Genomic DNA, 18,884 nt, shown 5'->3' with positions numbered 1-18,884 from the left:
TTTATTTACTTCTAGGAGAGACAGAGAGAGAGACAGCGTGAGCAGGGGAGGGTCAGAGAGAGAGGGAGTCACAGACTGAAACAGGCTCCAGGCTCTGAGCTGGCAGTCAGCACAGAGCCCGACGCGGGGCTCGAACCCACGAACCGCGAGATCATGACCTGAGCGAAAGTCGGACGCTTAACCGCCTAAGCCACCCAGGCGCCCCAACACACCACATATTCTTTATCCATTCATCAGTCGATGGGCATTTAGGCTTTTTCCATAATTTGGTTATTGTTGATAGCACTGCTATAAACATTGGGGTTCATGTGCCCCTACGAATCAGCATTTTTGTATCCTTTGGATAAATACCTACTAGTGCAGTTGCTGGGTTGTAGGGTAGCTATTTTTTATTTTTTGAGGAACCTCCACATTGTTTTCCAGAGTGGCGGCACCAGTTTGCATTCCCACAGCAGTGCAAAAGTGTTCCTTTTCTCCACATCTTCACCAACATCTGTTGTGTTCTGAGTTGTTCATTTTAGCCACTCTGACCACTGTGAGGTGGTATCTTATTGTTGTTTTAATTTGTATTTCCCTGATGATAAATGATGCTGAGTATCTTTTCATGTGTCAGCCATCTGGATGTCTCCTTTGGAGTATCTGTTCATGTCTTCTGCCCATTTATTCACTGGAATGTTTTTTGGGTGTTGAGTTCAGGCATGTTTTCTAACTTGCTCTGCAGTTCATTGAGTTGGCTGGTGGCTCGGCTGTAGTAACCCTTATCCCTGTGGCTATGCTTTAGCTCAAAGGCCAGGGTAGATTGCAGGAGCTGATGGGTGGCAAAGTGTAGCATTAAAAATTTTTCAAAAATCAGCCTCCTAAAAAGAAAGCGCCTATTGACGTCTCCACCAACAGTGTAAGGAAGGTTCTGTGTCCGCTTCTGCTGCCAGTCCTGGATGTAGTCATTCTTTTCCTCATTGCCACAGGAGAGACCAAAAATAGCTCCTTGTCATTTAGAAATTAAAAAAATTTTTTTTTTCATGAATTTGAGCATTATTGCGTTTGTTAGCAATTTGTATTCTTGCCAGTCTTTGCTTTTAAAAAAAGAAACTAGAAACAGATTAGTTTATTTTGCCTTAGCTGTATTACCGCCTCCTCACAGGGAAGAGTTGCTGGTGTGCGTGAGGGACTAATTCAGCCCCCGCAGAACTGTGGGTGCAGGGTGGCAGGGCTGCCCCAGGTCTTCCCCACATCAGGACTCACGGAGAAGGTGGTCACTCGGTGTTCTGGGGCCAGCGAGGGGCCAGGGTGTCTGGGTGGGAATTGGTGGGAATTTTCACTGCAGTTTTCAAACAGTAGATATTTAAACTGAACCCAGAAAGTTTAGAAGGAGAACATTTAAGAGTAACGGAACATAATTTCAGCTGATGTAATTTTAAGTGGTTTCCTAGTTATCCTGTGAACGCATTGCAGCCATCACTGTCTTGAGGCATACCTGCATATACTCATCTGTGACACATCACTAGGAAAGCCTCAGTCAGGTACTGCACCTGAAACCTCACGCCTAACACCCTCCCAGGTCCTCCTGTGTGGCGTGACTTGGGAAAATAATAGATGGGGATACTGTAGAAGGCACAGTTTCTAGAGTGAGTTTGCAGGTAGAAATTGGATTCTTGAGGAAGGGTCTGGAGTCGGGGGTGGGAGATGGGGTCACCACGAACAAAGGCTTGGGGTTGTGGGGGAAGAAACTGCAGAAATTGTGTTCATGTGTTCAGGGCATGGGGTATAGGCGAGTGTGACGTGTGCATGCACACAGCAAGCATTTTCCAAATGTCTGCTATGTCAGCCAGGTTCCTGTGTCTCCTGTCACAGAACTGGCCCTGGCAGGGGAAGGTGATGGTGCCTCAAGGGTAGGGTGGGCTTTCTTTCCTGAGAGGAGGAAGTGATTGTGGAATACTTTCTCTGAAAGAAAAGCCGTTTGAAGGTTGCAGAGTCAGAGAATTCTAGCCCCGCCCTGTGCAGCATGGCTGCCACTAGCCATTGTTGTGCGCTCAGAATGTGGCTATTATTGTAAATACACAGTAGATGTGAAAGATAGTACCAAAAAAAAGAATGTAAAATATGTCATTAGTAATTTGTATATGTTACTTTCATTTTAAAATGGTAACACTGTGGGGGCATCTGGGTGGCTCAGTTGGTTGAGCATCTGACTCTTGGCTTAGGTCATGATCTCACAGTTTATGAGCTCCATGTCGGGCTCCATGCTGAGTGTGGAGCCTCCTTGAGATTCTCTCTCCCTCTGCCCCTCTCCCCTGCTAACGCTCTCTCTCTTTCTGTCTAAAATAAAACAAAAACAAAACAAAAATAAAATAATAATAGTATGGATATATTGGGTTAAATAAGATAGAGTATTAAAATTCATTCTACCCATTTGTATTCATTCTTCCTGAGTTGGCTATTCACAAGTGTAAGTTCCATACATGGCTTACGTTATATTTCCTTGGGCAGCAGGATGAGTAGTAAGAAGGATGGGAGGAGGGATGGGTGGTCTCTGAGGAAGCTCTGAGGAGATTATTTAAACAAAGGGATGTCATGAAGCTTCCCATATGGGCCTGAGGGCACCCATCCAACTCCTTTAGGCTGATCTATATTCGTTTCAACTTAAGAGAGTAGGATTTCCACGGACGAATGGATCAAGAAGATGTGGTTTATCTATACCATGGAATACTACATGGCAATGAGAAACAATGAAATCTGGCCACGTGTAGTGACATGGATGGACCTTGAGGGTGTTATGCTGAGCGAAATAAGTCAGGCAGAGAAGGACAGATATCACGTTTGCACGTATAGGAGGATTAGGAGGAACTTAACGGAGGACCATGGGGGAGAAGAAGGGCGGAAATGGTGGGGGAAAGGGAGATGGCCAAACCATGAGAGACTCTTGATGCTGAGAACAAACTGAGGACTGATGGGTGTCGGGGGGAGGGGGGAGATGGGCATGGAGGAGGGCCCTTGTGGGGATGAGCACTGGGTGTTATATGGAAACCAACTTGACACTAAACTATTTGTAAAAAAAAAAAAAAAAAAAAAAGAGAGAGAGAGAGAGTGGGATTTCCCAAAATCCCAGTGTTCAGTTGTCACTTGCCCCACCTTCCCCCAGGACTCCGGTACGCCAGCAATCCCCAGCCTCACAAATCCCTGCCAGGACAGTGTTGTCCACTCTGGTTCCTCGTGTTCATTTAAACCATTTCTGCTGTAGGACTTGAAACCTAGCAACATCGTAGTAAAATCAGACTGCACGCTTAAGATCCTTGACTTCGGCCTGGCCCGGACAGCATGCACCAACTTCATGATGACGCCATACGTGGTGACGCGCTATTACCGGGCGCCCGAAGTCATCCTGGGCATGGGCTACAAAGAGAATGGTGAGTGCGGGCGGCACATGACTGCTGGTCACCACCAGCCTTGTCCCGTGAACCAGAGGAGGCACAATGTGGGGACTGCGTTATGTGCAGGTCATCCCGGCCCAAAATAAGTAATCTCCCATCTCTACTGGCAGAAATCCCCCACTGTTACAAATTCCCTTTCGAAGTGATTATCTGTGAACATCTATCAAAGTATGACATGTTTATTATAGAGTAGTATGCAAACCTGTAGCAGCAGCGGTACCCAAGACCTCCCCGGCCCACCTCCGGGTCTCAACCCCCAAAGGAAGCCCCATCCTCATTTCTAGCACCACAGCTTGCTTTTACTTACCGGTGAACTTGGTATAAATGGATAATACATGTTCTCTTCTGTGTAAAATTGCTTTTTAACATCAAAACTTAACCTACTCTAGCAATGTCAGAGCTCTTTGTAACTTAGCTCTTGACAGATTTGTTGAAAGCACTCAATCACATTTCCTTGCTAAGAGTCCAAAAGTTTGCACAAGCCATCGGGGAGTGAGCTGTGCTTCAAGTTTTAGATGCTCTGTAAGCAGTGCTCCCACTCTGATTGATGAGGGACACAGCGCTGTGGCGCCCTGCTGGCTCCTCCCGCCCCACCCCCACCCTCACTAAATAGCCCGGCTGAGGCCTGGGGTTCAGCTGGGTCCCACTTAAGAGGGGGAAAGGCCGGAGGTCGGGACACCTCTGGCAGGTCCTCACCTCGACCCAGAGGAGCAAGCTGCCCCTGTGAGGTCCTGACCCCGCAGTTTAGCGAGGACCATTCATATGGGGGTGTCATGTCCATATGTTACAAAAGCTCCTGTTGATAAACTGGGTCTGCCTCTGTCGGGAGGGGGTTTGAGAAAGAAGCGTGGGGGTCTCTGGCTGGTTTTAACCACCTGGTGTTTGGTAGTGGACATCTGGTCTGTCGGGTGCATCATGGCAGAAATGGTCCTCCATAAAGTCCTGTTCCCAGGAAGAGACTGTATCCTTCATAGGGAGAGGCCCAGCACCGGCCATGGGGTGGGGGGTGGGGGCTGGGGCGGGCACGTGGCCCGCAGACAGCTGTGCGGGGACACCCGCCGCCTCTTTCTGGGGTTTTGTTTGCTTCTCAAGCTGGAAAGCACAGCAATCTGTGGCTCTCAAGCCCAGATTGCCGCAGACTGAAAGCCAGAGGAGAGGCCAGCAATCATTTGCACTGTGTAACAAGCTCACCCTTAGCAGCAATTTATTTTTCCATATTTGTGTGTTTGGTACACTGTTAGAATTCCTTTTCTTCACCTTTGTTTTGTTCATGGCACTTCATAATTTTGTCATTTCATTTTATTTTCAGTTGATATCTGGTCAGTGGGGTGCATCATGGGAGAGCTGGTGAAAGGTTGTGTGATATTCCAAGGCACTGATCGTATCCTTCCCGGGACCTTCCCGGCCATGCTTTCCATAAATGCCAAAGGCGGCAGGAGCTCAAAAGGAAAATGTTACAATTCTAGACTGTGTTCTAAGGGGGTCTTTACTGTGTTTGTTAGTGTCACAAACCAAACGGTTCAACTTTACGTTTTCTTTTTCACTTGACTACCTTGTAATAGTTTTATTGAGGCTTAGAGTTCAGTTAAACTGATTATATTAGTTATTAATTTTATCAAAAATAGCTTAGAGATTTATTTACCCTTTGACAGATGTATTCTGATATTTAAGTGAAAATACCATTTATTTAGTTCATCAGTTAATTTAATAAGGAAAGTTGTGATCTCAATAGGCCAGCACCCTTGTGTCGTTTAATTAGCATACCATTTTGTTAGTTATCTGTATGGATTAAAATATTTTCCCCCCAACGTAAGAACTGAAGCACACTACGTAAAACTGAAATAAAAAGAGGGTAAAAGGAAAAGTTTGTGAGGAACAGTATATGTTAATTTTCTTGCCCGTTACTCTGCTGACATTTTGTAGAAATTTTTAAAAGATCCATCTAGAAGGTTCTTTTGTGAAACACCTGGAGAAGTCTTAAATATAGAATGCAAAAGATTAACTTATACTGTGGTTAGCAAATCGTATTAATGACATCAAGCATAAAAGAGAAGAGACAATGTATGAGTTGTAACAGCTTTTTTTCCTCATATTCCTCCATCTTCAATATTTTTTACTCTAACATGGTTCTTCACATATTCCCTTTTTCATTTGTGTTCTAACCACTTACGATTTTCGTTAGTCTTTGAATTCGTTTTTTTCGTTATGAAAGCTTAAAAGTGGTCTCTGTCCATTGACAGATTGATGGTTAATTTTAAAGGAAATTGAGCTGTGTAGTCAGTGTCTTGTATATGTTTTATTAAAGTTGCTTTCGTTTTTTATAATTTTATAAGGGTGATTTTTCTTGTGACATAAATTCTTTACAGCACAAACATGGAATGAAAAGATTTTGTTCCTGTCATTTTATTTGCCTTCCTTGACATTTTTCACATCACAGATTTTATGTGGAGTTAAATACAGCATTTTACTTTGTTCTAATAAATTTTCCAGCAGTTTTCCATAGCCTTTCCTTTGATTTGCTTGTTCCAAACTGTAAATAAGGAGGACTTTATTCTGAAAAACAGACTCAGTTTAAAAAGGAAAAGTTGATATATTCTAAAGATAAATAATTTAGAAGTATCTACTTAACATTTCGATTGTCTCAATTCTTATTCATTTTATGCCTTTCCTTTTTTTAATTAACTAAGAAATGTTTTCTTCAGAAAGTATAAAAATGAAAACTGTGGATACTTTTTGGAGCATTATTAAGTAATTTAAAAATCCTACTTTACATAGTAACATCTTGCAGTGTCAGTAATTAATAGTTTTCTATATAAGGCCACCTAATGTCATTCTCCAAAGTACACACCGAGATTAACATCATTCTCCAAGGACAGCTTTGCCCACCCCTTCAAACATTAGATTAAAAATTGCTAGGATGGAAAAAGATTCTGGAAAGCAGACCAAAGTTCTCTGAGCTTTGCTTTCAGATGCATGATCTGGGATGGAACAGGAGAGCCTGTGCACACAGTAGCCCATGAGAAAGAGAGCGCTTCGGCCAGACCGCCTTCGGTGCATGTGATGGCTGTGCTCCCTGGACGAGTCAGGGCCTCTCTGAGCCTTGGTTCCTCTTGGCTGTAATGAGAGGCCCGCACAGCATAAGGCACAGAGCACACGCACACACCTGGAGGGTCAGCCAGGCTTGCTGGGATGGCCTTTTCCTTTCCTGCCACCCTTTAGTCTACAAAAACGACCCTTATATCATGAACACACTAGACACACATTGAGCACCCACTGTTTCTAGGCTCCTGTCCAACTCACACTGGGGACGCTTGTTCTAGATGCTGAGCTAGGGCCAGACTGTCTGGGGCCAGAGCAGCAGCAGGGAGACAAGGGGCTGTTCCAGTTGTTTGGTGGGAAAGCCTTGCACGCCACACCATTCTGCCTCGGCACCTGTAGGAGCCAAGGAGTGAGGGAAGCGAATACACTGGTGACTCAGTGGCCAGGACTCCTCTCCCAAGCAAGGCTGCAGACGGCCAACATTCTGGAACAATGGAGTTGTCGTCTTAGTTCTTCCTGAGAGCGTGTTCTGCCACCTGGATTCTTTCATCATGATGTAATTGCATCTTCCTGAAACAAACCTCGATTAGATTTTTCTAAAAATTTTTAAAAACTACTTTTTAAACATTGCTGCTTACATGATTTTTTTTTTCTGGCCCACATTCTCTTGCATAATTGTTTACAGTTTCAGAATCCCTCACCAGCTCATTATTCCAAGCCCCCTGTAAAACAGGCAAAGCTGGTGTTTTCTGCATTTTACAAAGAAGGGAGTTGAGACCCAAGGAAGACTGACTGCTCCACACCTGACGCGTGTCTAGTGCACAGTGGAGTCTAGAACCCGGGTCATATGCTTTGAAAGGAAATAAAATGCGCTCCAGAGTACTGCAGTGATGCGCATGGTCAGTGCCAAGTAAAACTGAGTGACCTCCCAAAGCTGTCAGTCTAAGCTGGGTTACAGGAAGGCATGTTGTCCCGTGAGAGAGGACGGGGTGTGGGCTCAGAAAGCCCTGGCTCACGGGCCACACCCCACTGTAGACGGAGGACTCCGATCTGTCTGCTTTAGGGAGATTTCAAATCTAAGTAGCCTTGATGTGAAAATTTATTTCGGTCTGCCTGAATAATATTTATCTAATTCCATCCTTAATCACTTCTGTCATAAGGATTCGTCAGTTACAAGATTAACTGTATTTTGATCTAAAAGGGGAAGGCATACATTCCTCAGTGTGTTGGTTTAACAAACTATGATCAGAGTTTATAAAGGAGCAGAGTTTTTAAAAGTAGTGTCAACTTTGGAGACCTAAACCACCATGTGAATATTATTTCAGAATACCTCGGCTGCCCCAGTGGGACAGCCTAGTTAATTACCTGTCAAGAGGTAGAAATAGGATCTAAGTGTTTCTTTGAATGATGCTACTCCATGTAATGTGACTGAAAGCCCCTTCAGTTGTATTTTCCTCAAGAGACTCCTTAGATATTGATCAGTGGAATAAAGTCATTGAGCAGCTAGGAACGCCGTCTGCAGATTTTATGAAGAAACTTCAGCCAACCGTGAGGAATTATGTAGAAAACAGACCAAAGTACCCCGGAATCAAGTTTGAAGAACTCTTCCCAGATTGGATATTCCCATCAGAATCTGAACGAGACAAAATAAAAAGTAAGACGCTATTTCTTCCCCACCCCACCATATCCATTTTCACAATCCGGGGAACACTTTCATCTTTTTGGGTTTGCATTCTGACACCTATGAACATTAGGAGAAAAAAGAGTTGAAACCCTCAGATAAAGTTATTTATAGGCTAGAATAAAGGCTTGGTGGAGGGAAGGCTTAAAAGACCTAAAAGTTCTGTCTCACTAAAATGGCCTCACCGAAGCCTTTGGTCCAAATAAAAAGGTTCACGTCAGTCTGAAAGACTCTGATGTTAATTACAGCAATTGGAATTAACAGTTTTCAGGTGTAAGGAATAAGAAACACTTGAATTAAGATTCTAGCCCAACTAAAGAGTTAGAAACCATATTACAGTTCAATTTAAAAATCTCCTCCTCACTTCCTCCTGTGCCTGCCTCTAAAAATGTGATTTAAGGAAAAGAATAGATTTCTCTCCACATCAGGGCAAACTGGCTCAGTCAGAAAAACCCCTTGTCTCCTTTGCCCAGCCATGTGAGCTTTAATTGCAGAAACCTGGGTGAGCCTTCTATTTGACTGAGTTCTTGAGCTTGTTGGGTTTATTCCCAACAACGATCTCTAGATTTTTTTTTTTAAGTGTCTGTTGCCAACATTCTATACAGATCGGCATAGCAGAGGTATCCTTGAAGTGTTCCCTAGTGTGCAAACGTGAGATCATTTATATGGTTGAAAAGGTCTGCTCTAATATCATTTTGATGGGACATCAAGGGGGAAAAAAGCCTGCCCATGTTTCTTGCCTGCACTTTAGGCAGTGCTGCCCTTCGCTCTGATCCTGGGCCTTCCCTGGCGGGACCTCCCCCCACCCCCGCCAGACACCCCACAGCCTCTGGTTGGCCTGTGTCCACCTGCTACCCTTTCCCCAGGCCCTGCCACCCCTCCTCTCCTCCCAGATCCACAGGCAAGAAATAACATTTGAAAACCTAATTTGTAGTGAAAGTGGTTGCTTGGCTTATTCTTAAAGAAAAAGGCTCGATTAGTCAGGAACCGATTACAAATTGCTCAAAGATGATACATCTTTGTTCTCTCTGTACTGTCATGTTTTCTTTAGACGATTTCCTGTGTATGAACATTAGTTTATTAATCTAATGTTTGTTTCCACCCCAGCAAGTCAAGCCAGAGACTTGTTATCGAACATGTTAGTGATAGACCCCGACAAGCGCATCTCTGTGGACGAGGCTCTGCATCACCCTTACATCACTGTTTGGTATGACCCTGCTGAAGCAGAAGCGGTAAGCACCCGTTTTCAAAAGGCTTGTGTGTAAAGGCAGGGTCAAGCATCTCCTCTCCTTTAGTCCAGAGTGGCCACATCAGGATAGCAAGTTCTAGATTTCACAGGACTCCAGAATACAAAGCGGCCTACGGTTGTCTGGGACCTGGGTCCCTTTTGGGAGACTTGCTGCAGGGACTGCAATTGGGTGTAGCTCAGGAGCGAACATGCTTCTGCGGTGGTGATACTGTTCCTTTATGTAGATGCTCGTGTGTGATCATAATAATGTCACCATTTGCTCAGCTTCCGTTGTGTGCCTGCCAGCACTGTGCCGTGTGCGCCTTGCTCAGAACACATTCTAAAGGCCACCCCGTCAGAGAGGCTAAAAAACTCACTGAAAAATCACAGGTTTACTTATCCTTCCCTGAGGCGCCTGCCGGGGAAGCTCCACTTCCGGGTTTGGCGCCCAGGTGCATTTTTCCATAGCTGCTGGCATGGGTGAGCTCTGGCTACGAGCGAAGTAACCACATAGCGGCAGGGTCACTTGCTGCCATCACAGAGCACATTTTTATGAGTTGGCCTATGGATTTAACCACCATGTTAAACACTGTTTTGTGTGAAAGGAATCCCAGTTATAAACATGTGATCTTGTTAAGCAGGTTTTTGGAACAGCTCAGTGTGAGGTGGGGATTGGGTTTGGGGGCTCCACCATGAAGCACAGTGAACCTGAGCTCTGTTCCAAACCTTCCGGATTTCTTAGCCCACCCCTTGTCTGGGGCGGGTCTCCAGAAAGCAGCCTGTGATTGCTGCTTTTATGGTTCCATTTGGGCAAATGTCATTAGAGTATTTTGAGGTCATGTGATTCTTAAGAGGGCCATAAAAGTTGTATGTTTTAGGTTAATTTTTTCCCTATTTATTTTGATTCCGAAACTGATGTAATATCACACTTATGAGGAAATCTGTAAGAAGCCACGTATTGCATGAAAGCCACATGATAAATAGATTAGAATCTTCAGAGTGATACATAGAAAACCCGACAGACTCCACCAGAAGCCTACTAGAACTGATCCAAGAATTCAGCCAAGTTGCAGGGTACAAAATCAACGTACAGAAATCGGTTGCATTTTTATACACCAATGATGAAGCAACAGAAAGAGAAATCAAGAAACTGATCCCCTTCACAATTGCACAAAAAACCATAAAATACCTCGGAATAAACCTAACCAAGGATACAAGAGATCTGTATGATGAAAACTATAGAAAACTTATGAAGGAAATTGAAGAAGACACAAAGAAATGGAAAAACATTCCATGCTCATGGATAGGAAGAATAAATATAGTTAAGATGTCATTACTACCTAAAGCACTCTACACATTCAATGCAATTCCAATCAAAATTGCACCAGCATACTTCTCAAAACTAGAACAAACTATCCAAAAATTTGTATGGAACCACAAAAGACCCCGAATAGCCAAAGTAATACTGAAAAATAAAACCAAAACGGGAGGTATCACCATCCCAGACTTCAGCCTCTACTACAAAGCTGTCATCCTCAAGACAGTATGGTATTGGCACAAAAACAGACACATAGACCAATGGAACAGAATTGAGAACTCAGAAGTGGACCCAAAAGTATACAGCCAACTGATCTTTGACAAAGCAGGAAAGAATATCCAATGGAAAAAAGACAGCCTTTTTAACAGATGGTGTTGGGAGAACTGGACAGCAACATGCAGAAGAATGAAACTAGATCATTTTCTCACACCATGCACAAAAATCAACTCAAAATGGATAAAGGACCTGAACGTGAGACAGGAAACTATCAACACCCTAGAGGAGAAAGCAGGAAACAACCTCCTTGACCTCCACCGCAGCAACTTCTTACTTGACACATCCCCAAAAGCAAGGGAATCAAGAGCAAAAATAAACTGTTGGGACCTCATCAAGATTAAAAGCTTCTGCACAGCCAAGGAAACAACCCAGAAAATTAATAGGCAACCAACGGAATGGGAAAAGATAGTTGCAAATGACATATCAGATAAAGGGTTAATATCCAGAATCTATAAGGAACTCACCAAACTACACGCCCGAAAAACAAACAACCCAGTGAAGAAATGGGCAGAAGACATGAACAGACACTTCTCCAAAGAGGACATCCAGATGGCCAACAGACACATGAAACGATGCTCAGCATCCCTCCTCATCAGGGAAATACAAATCAAAACCACACTGAGATACCACCTCACGCCAGTCAGAGTGGCTAAAATGAGCAAATCAGAGAACTCTAGATGCTGGCGAGGATGTGGAGAAACGGGCACCCTCCTACACTGTTGGTGGGAATGTAAACTGGTACAGCCCCTCTGGAAAACAGTGTGGAGGTTCCTCAGGAAACTAACAATAGAACTCCCTTATGACCCAGCAATAGCACTGCTAGGAATTTACCCAAGGGATACAGAAATGCTGAGGCATAGGAGCACATGTACCCCAATGTTCATAGCAGCACTCTCCACAATAGCTAAAACATGGAAAGAGCCTAAGTGTCCATCAACAGATGAATGGATCAAGAAGATGTGGTTTATCTATACCATGGAATACTCCATGGCAATGAGAAACAATGAAATCTGGCCATGTGTAGCCACATGGATGGACCTTGAGGGTGTTATGCTGAGCGAAATAAGTCAGGCAGAGAAGGACAAATATCATATGTTTGCACGTATAGGAGGATTAGGAGGAACTTGATGGAGGAACAAGGGGGAGAAGAAGGGGGGAAATGGTGGGGGAAAGGGAGAGAGGCACACCATGAGAGACTCTTGAATGCTGACAAAAACTGAGGACTGATGGATGTGGGGGGGAGGGGGGATGGGCATGGAGGAGGGCACTTTGGGGATGAGCACTGAGTGTTATGTGGAAACTAATTTGACAATAAACTATTTGTAAAAAAAAAAAAAAGAATCTTCAGAGTGATTTCATGGTCTTCATGCCTCATTCCTTTTATAACCATTGATTTTAGCTGTGACTTAATTTTCAGCCACCACCTCAGATTTACGATGCCCAATTGGAAGAAAGAGAGCATGCAATCGAGGAGTGGAAAGGTAAGGGCTGCTTTTGCCCCTTACTCATGGCACTTCTTCAAGTCCTGTAAAGGGGTGGGGGGAGGCTTTTCACTCATTGCAGAAGGCTTCCCAGGGCAGGGGCAGAGACCGAGACCCTCTTGGCCCATCTCTTGCTCCTCCCTAGTAGAGAAGGAACTTGGAGATAACAGAATTAGAGAGGCGTGCATACGAACTGCGTACCGTTTGTTTCCAAAGATCGTAAGACTGACCAAACAACCCACAGCAAACTCAGCCAGTAATCAGGAGGTTGAACTAACAATTTTTCATTAAAAAGTAGGATCGAGGGTCATTGAGAAAGAACCCTGGTCAGTGCAGGTCAGAAGTGGTGACGATGGGTCCTGCCCAAGCAGATTATGTCTGCTTTTCCCCGGGCATCCGGGATGCCATGATCTTCGTGAGCACTCAGCAGGGTGACTCACATGGCCACACTCTGTGGCCAGGAGCAGGCTTGTAGGCCTCATGAAGGGCTTGCCATGTGCTCATCCTGGTTCACAAATACCAAAATTGTAGGAGCCCCTAATGCATCTTTAGCAGGTTGTTAGCTTTTCTCCCCAGTGAGGATGGAGCAGACTGAAGTTGAAGCCAAGAAGTGACTGAGGAATTTGGATTAATTTCTGGCCAGTCTGGAGGGGCTTCTGGCCCACATATGGACACTGGTTTATTTGGAGAATCCCAAATAACGATGGAGAGAAACCTGTGCAAACAGTATGAAAGCGTCCAATACTTTAAAATGCTCTGTGAGAGCCACTTTGCTAGTCCCCTGCCCCTCGTAAAACCCCCCCATGTGGATTTGCAGCTGCCTACATTTTTGGCTGCCTTGACAGTTGGGTTGAAAAGATGTAATGGATCAACAAAGTGTGGGTGGTGTGGTCTAAGTAGACTATATTATTGAATTAACCATGTATCACAATTAAAAACAAGATACCACAGTGCCCTTGGAGGGGTTTCAGTTGATTTGGAAGCAGGGTTCAGAGATGCAGAGAAACTGACGGAGGCTTTTACCTTGCATTTGTGTTTGAAGAGCTGATTTACAAAGAAGTACTGGACTGGGAAGAAAGAAGCAAGAACGGTGTTGTGAAAGATCAGCCTTCAGGTTAGTGATTGTTTTAATAGTTGATGTTTCCCTTTCACCTGTACAGCTTTTCCAAATGGCAGTGGTGTGTTAAATGCCAGTTTGACTGGCCCTGGATCTGGAAGCTCCTCGTGTGAGGTTGTCTACCTGTTTGGGTTTGTCTTGGCAGTGGGAACTCCCATGTTACTGACGGGCCAGGCACCAAGCTAACTGCATTGTAGACAGTCTTATCTCATGCTTGCAACTGCTGCCATCAGCTCCATTTACAGACGTGGGAGTTGAATTTAAAACATTTCCAGTGTTTTAATTTAATGAGCGCCTGGGTGGCTCAGTCAGTTAAGCATCCGACTTCGGCTCAGGTCATGATCTCACAGATTATGGGTTCAAGCCCCACGTCAGGCTCTGTGCTGACAGCTCAGAGCCTGGAGCCTGCTTCAGATCCTGTGTCTCCTTCTCTCTCTGCCCCTGCCCTGCTCTTTTGTTCACTCTCTCTCTTTCTCTCAAAAATGACTAAATATTTAAAAAAATTTTTTTAAATAAAATGAAACGTTTCTAATGTGCATGACCCTCTTCATACTTGCCCCACGCAATTAAAAAAGAAAATCAGTATAAATAAAATGCAATTTGATTTTCTTTTGAGAAAAACTGTTCATATGATTCTCCCATATTTCTACGTGGTCTACCTAATGGTAGATTCATTGTATGACTGCTAGAGACATATGTGGTGTTACTTTAGGTCCGTAGGATCCCATTTGCTTCCTAAATGAAATCCTTCAAGTTATCTTTTCTTCCTCACCTCACACACACCCCTCCCCCAAAAGCACATGCACACACACACACAGAAGTGCAGATCACACTGCTTACTTTCTCTTGAATTTTATATTCAGCATCACGTATGTGTCAAGCATCTAGAGATTATGTAACTTCTAGTTTAGGCGCTTGTAGTTAACTAAGCACAAATTTCAGACTGCAAGCACTGCCCTCTGAAAGCTTGAATGTTTTATTTTTGCTCAAACCAGACTAAAATATGGATGGTAGGAAATAGGATAGTTTCACATACCTTAAAAAATCACAATGTCATTTTTCTGGCTGTATAAAACAAAATGAACAAGAGGCTACTAAATCTTTTCCTTTTTTGCTCTGCTTTGTTTGTATACAGTCTTTGCTTCTGCTAACAGATGTTTTTATTACAAAAGAATTCTTCAAAGGTTGCTGCTTTTTCCCTCGGACAAGGTGTTGATGGACTCTTGAACCCTATTTGGGTTTTGGCCTTTTTGTGACACTGATAGTTGTAGGATGAGTTCAGCAGTTTTTCTATTAAAATCTTTTTAAAAGCAGATATTAAAAAAATTTTTTTTAATGTTTATTTATTTGTTGGGGGGAGGGCAGAGACAGGGAGACAGAATCCGAAGCAGGCTCCAGGCTCTGAGCTGTCAGCACAGAGCCCCACACAGGGCCTGAACTCACAAACTGCTAGATCATGACCTGAGCTGAAGTCAGACAGTTAACTGACTGAGCCGCCCAGGGGCCCCTAAAGCAGCAGGTATTTTTTAAGATGATTATACACATGCGCATATGCGGTGTTTCTCCCCTGGGAAGAAAAGGAGAATGTTGCAGGTAGGCCAGGGAACCGCAGAGCATGGAGCTGAGGAGTGGCCTGACCTCTCACTGCCTGAACCTGCAGCAATGTCGTGCCTCAGATTTTATTATATTTGGTTTTCTTAGCACAGATGCACCAGTAAGTAGCAACGCCACGCCTTCCGAGTCGTCCTCCATCAACGACATCTCATCCATGTCCACCGAGCAGACGCTGGCCTCAGACACAGACAGCAGCCTCGATGCCTCGACGGGACCCCTGGAAGGTTGTCGATGATAAGTTCCGAGACGCAAAGCTTGTCATCGGTGAAGGAACTCTCGCTTCCATGGGCCTGAAGTGCTTGGGGGTGGTTGATGGAACCAAATAGAAAAAACTCCATGTTCTGCATGTAAGAAACACGATGCCTTGCCCCTACTCAGTTCTAATAGGATTGCCTGCCTAGATTATAAAACGAAGCAGATCATGTCTGAAGGAAACAAGTACAAGCCACACTTTTACAGATTATGTTCAAGGTCATTTCAGGTGAGCAATTAGAATAGGTGATTTTTTTTTTTAAGTTGTACGGTTAATAGTGGTGACAATTTCTCATCCTCAGTAACTGTTGGGACTTCATGCATGTGACCACATGTGCTTGCTCGAACTTGCCATCTAGCACTTTGGAAATCAGTATCTAAATGCCAAATAATCCTCCAAGTAGTGCTGCTTCTAGAATGATCTCTTAATCCTCTGAAGTAATTTGGTGTCTGTCCAGAAAAAATAGATTTGTGTGTATTAATTGGCCACCGTCATATTATCATATCTTCTTTTATGGTATGATTTATTCTATCTTTTGTATTTGAGAAGGAATATAATTAAATCTATTTAATAAATAAAACATACAACTTTTCTTAAATTTGTCATGTTTTGGGCTGAGAATTATCACTGCTAAAACCAAGACACTTCTAGGGACACTTTGTTTCCTCTAAATTGTCTTAGTCTGGAATGATTGTGCATTCAGCTTTATTGCATGATAAAATTTTAAGTTTTGTGCTGCTTAGGACATATATACCTTTAAAATCCTATCTACCCTTACCCCTCTTTCCTGGTCTTCTGGACTTATTAATTTAAAATGCCGCCTAAAACTTAACCTTCTTTATCAGGCACTTAACACTCCACTTCGATGACCTGATGGCCAACAGATTCTTGAATCCATTAGGCGAGGGTAGAATTTTACGAAACGGTCCCTGAAGGCGACCGCAGTCACTTCCTAAGTGCTTGCTTTGCCCGAGACTGCTCAGGGTTCTCCCTTACTTTCCATCCTGCAAGGTGAGATGTACCACCTCCCCAGGCAGCGTTTCTGGTTTCCAATCTAACATCTTTGCATGATTTTCTTTCTTTGCTGAAAGAAACCACATTAAATGTCCCCCCGCCCCCCCCCCCCCCCCCGCCTCGGGTCTGTTTTAGGAAGCATGGTGACTCAGAAGACCTGTGTGGTGGTGATGGCTTATACACCTTCCCTTCCCCCCCCCCCCCCGGGTCTGTTTTAGGAAGCACGGTGACTCGGAAGGCCCGTGTGGTGGTGGGTGTTTCCACATTTCCTTTTCCTGAGGGAAACCCATGAATTTTCTGGGAAAAACTCCTCACAGGGATATGGAGGAAGCACCGTCAAGAGTAGTGATTGAGTCTTTTCTGATTTAAAAATGCTCACCTGAAATTGATGCTTTCAGACTTTCTGATGTGGAAATCATTGGGAGTTCACTAAGATACTGAGTATTGAAGTGTCACTACAGAAATGGAGTTACAGTGGTCACATTTTGACCACCTGTGCTCATGATGCTTGTCCCTTGAGCTTATTGTGTTACAGATTCATACCTTGTGTTTCACTGTTGCGGAAACTATGGACTGGGTCAACATTCTATAGAATGTGTGTTCTGAGGAGGAGCTTTGATAAGAAAGTCTATCATAAATATTACCTGAAATATACGATTCTGTCTGCACCAGTTGCGTATCTTATTGGTTGGTCTTATCACTGGAAACTGGAACCCTTGACGGAAAAACATCATCTTGAAGTAAGAGATAGTTTTATATTGTGAGGTTTAGACACATTCAAGTACAAGACGGAAATACTAACTTGGACTGAAGCAGAAACACCTAGTACATGGCTTAGGGTGGTTCTAGTACATGGCTTAGGGTGGTTCTGGTGTCAGAGGCCTGACGGTATAGTGTAGAAAGTTATCACCACACACATACAAACATCTCACAACGGCCTTCTTGCTAACGTGCACTCTTCAAAAAGACTTTACTAAATCTATAGAAAGCAAAGCAAAGAAAGGAGAACCTTTAAATTGCATTGTCTGCCCTAGGCTGACGCGAACCCGGCTCGGGGATGCCGCGGGCACAGCCAGCTCCTGCCCGCTGGGCGCCCCCGCAGACTGGCTTCCGGCTCGCTCTTTTCTCCGTGCGTGCACGGGGGCAAGGAGCTGTGCTGGTGTGGATGGCTTTCCTGCCAAGCCCCCCTTCCACCGGGTTGCAGCGAGGGCTCCTAGGACAGGCCACACAGGGCTGCAGACAGCAGAGCCCCGCAGAAATACCTCACCCCGCTTCCGGGTCCTCCGTCCCGAGCCGAGATGCGCCAGGGTCCTGGTGCAGCGCAGACCGTGTCTCACCGCCCTCCGTGGATGAATGCTGACGTTAGACAAAGAACCAAAACGTGCTCAACTTTTTCATCTTTTCTATTTTATTTTTGTAATTTATATTGTACACAACCCTGGAAGTAACTATTTTGGACACATATTTTTATAAACCAGGTAATTTATTATTAGCCTGGAATTTGGACTAGGTTTATTTTATTTGTTGGCTTAGTTTTCAGTCAAAAAGGAAATGACTGCCTCCCCCTCTGTCGGGTCTTGACCTCAAGAGCAGGTAGAGTCTATGAGAGCAGGAGAACATTGTGGAAACACGGACTGCTCAGTATTGATCAGTTGTGGTCGCGGAAACGGAAGTGGGGCTCTGTTTCTGTCTTTGGGACACAGAGCCCGGAGCCTCAGTGCTGAAAGGAGAAAACCCTTGGCAGGGCCCCTCGCTGACACCCCTGGGTGGGATCCCGGTTTAATCTAGATTCGATACCGTGTGAGTCATGGTAATGATGTACGAGTTTGTCTGGTTGACTTCTAATGTACTCCGCTGGTGTTTCATACTGGTAGTGAATACAGGTGTGACCTTTCAGACTGCATATCTCAAAAGTAACATTGCCTAATGTTTTATAATAAAATATATTATGTGTGTTTTGATTGGTGAAAATAATATAGATACATTTTAAAAGACAAGTGTATAGCATGTCCAATTCTTGTGTGTTTTTAAGTGACAATTGACTCTCTTTCTACATCACCATCTCCGATTACAGATTTAACATGAACACGGTCAACGTCGGAGTGTCGTCATTTACAGCAATATTAGCAAATCGTTTTAACTGAAAGTCAAAACATGTCTTGGACTTCTCTCCCTGAAAATATTGTGCAAATTTCTCAGTTTTCAAAACTAGGCAAGTACAAAATCAAGTATTCCCAGTATTGGTGTAATCGTTTTTCTCACAAGGCATGGCCAGGAGAATCCAATCATCGGTCTTTCCTCGTATTACTTAAAACGTAATTACTTAAAATTACTTAAAGTCCTCATATTACTTAAAATCGTTAATGGTGCCTGTGTGCTTGTGGTTTTGTGCACAGGATGAACCACCTTGATTTTGCTTCTGTTTCTGAGGCACT

General features: G+C 44.0%; 1 protein-coding gene across 5 annotated transcripts in view; it reads left to right on the top strand.

Annotated features, from left to right (window-relative positions):
• MAPK9 (mitogen-activated protein kinase 9) overlaps positions 1–18,446 on the top strand; it is a 60,262-nt gene extending 41,816 nt beyond the window's left edge. Inside the window, exons 6-12 of one of the 5 annotated variants that reach the window (XM_039252828.1) lie at positions 3,239–3,404; positions 4,738–4,809; positions 7,939–8,121; positions 9,256–9,380; positions 12,388–12,451; positions 13,494–13,565; positions 15,275–18,446. In XM_039252828.1, the coding sequence (XP_039108759.1) occupies positions 3,239–3,404; positions 4,738–4,809; positions 7,939–8,121; positions 9,256–9,380; positions 12,388–12,451; positions 13,494–13,565; positions 15,275–15,417 (825 nt within the window). In that variant the 3' untranslated portion in view covers positions 15,418–18,446. Of the gene's footprint in view, positions 1–3,238; positions 3,405–4,317; positions 4,390–4,737; positions 4,810–5,865; positions 6,045–7,938; positions 8,122–9,255; positions 9,381–12,387; positions 12,452–13,493; positions 13,566–15,269 lie in introns of those variants that run through there. The other 4 variants (XM_039252829.1, XM_039252831.1, XM_039252833.1 and 1 more) reach the window with 4 other exon arrangements.
• Positions 18,447–18,884: the final 438 nt, after the last annotated feature.

The sequence above is a fragment of the Hyaena hyaena genome, unplaced genomic scaffold, assembly GCF_003009895.1.
Source record: "Hyaena hyaena isolate Hyena2069 unplaced genomic scaffold, ASM300989v1 scaffold_428, whole genome shotgun sequence".
Lineage (NCBI taxonomy): Eukaryota > Metazoa > Chordata > Mammalia > Carnivora > Hyaenidae > Hyaena > Hyaena hyaena.
The sequence above is the reverse complement of the archived record's forward strand: the minus strand, read 5'-3'. Positions and strand labels throughout refer to the sequence as shown.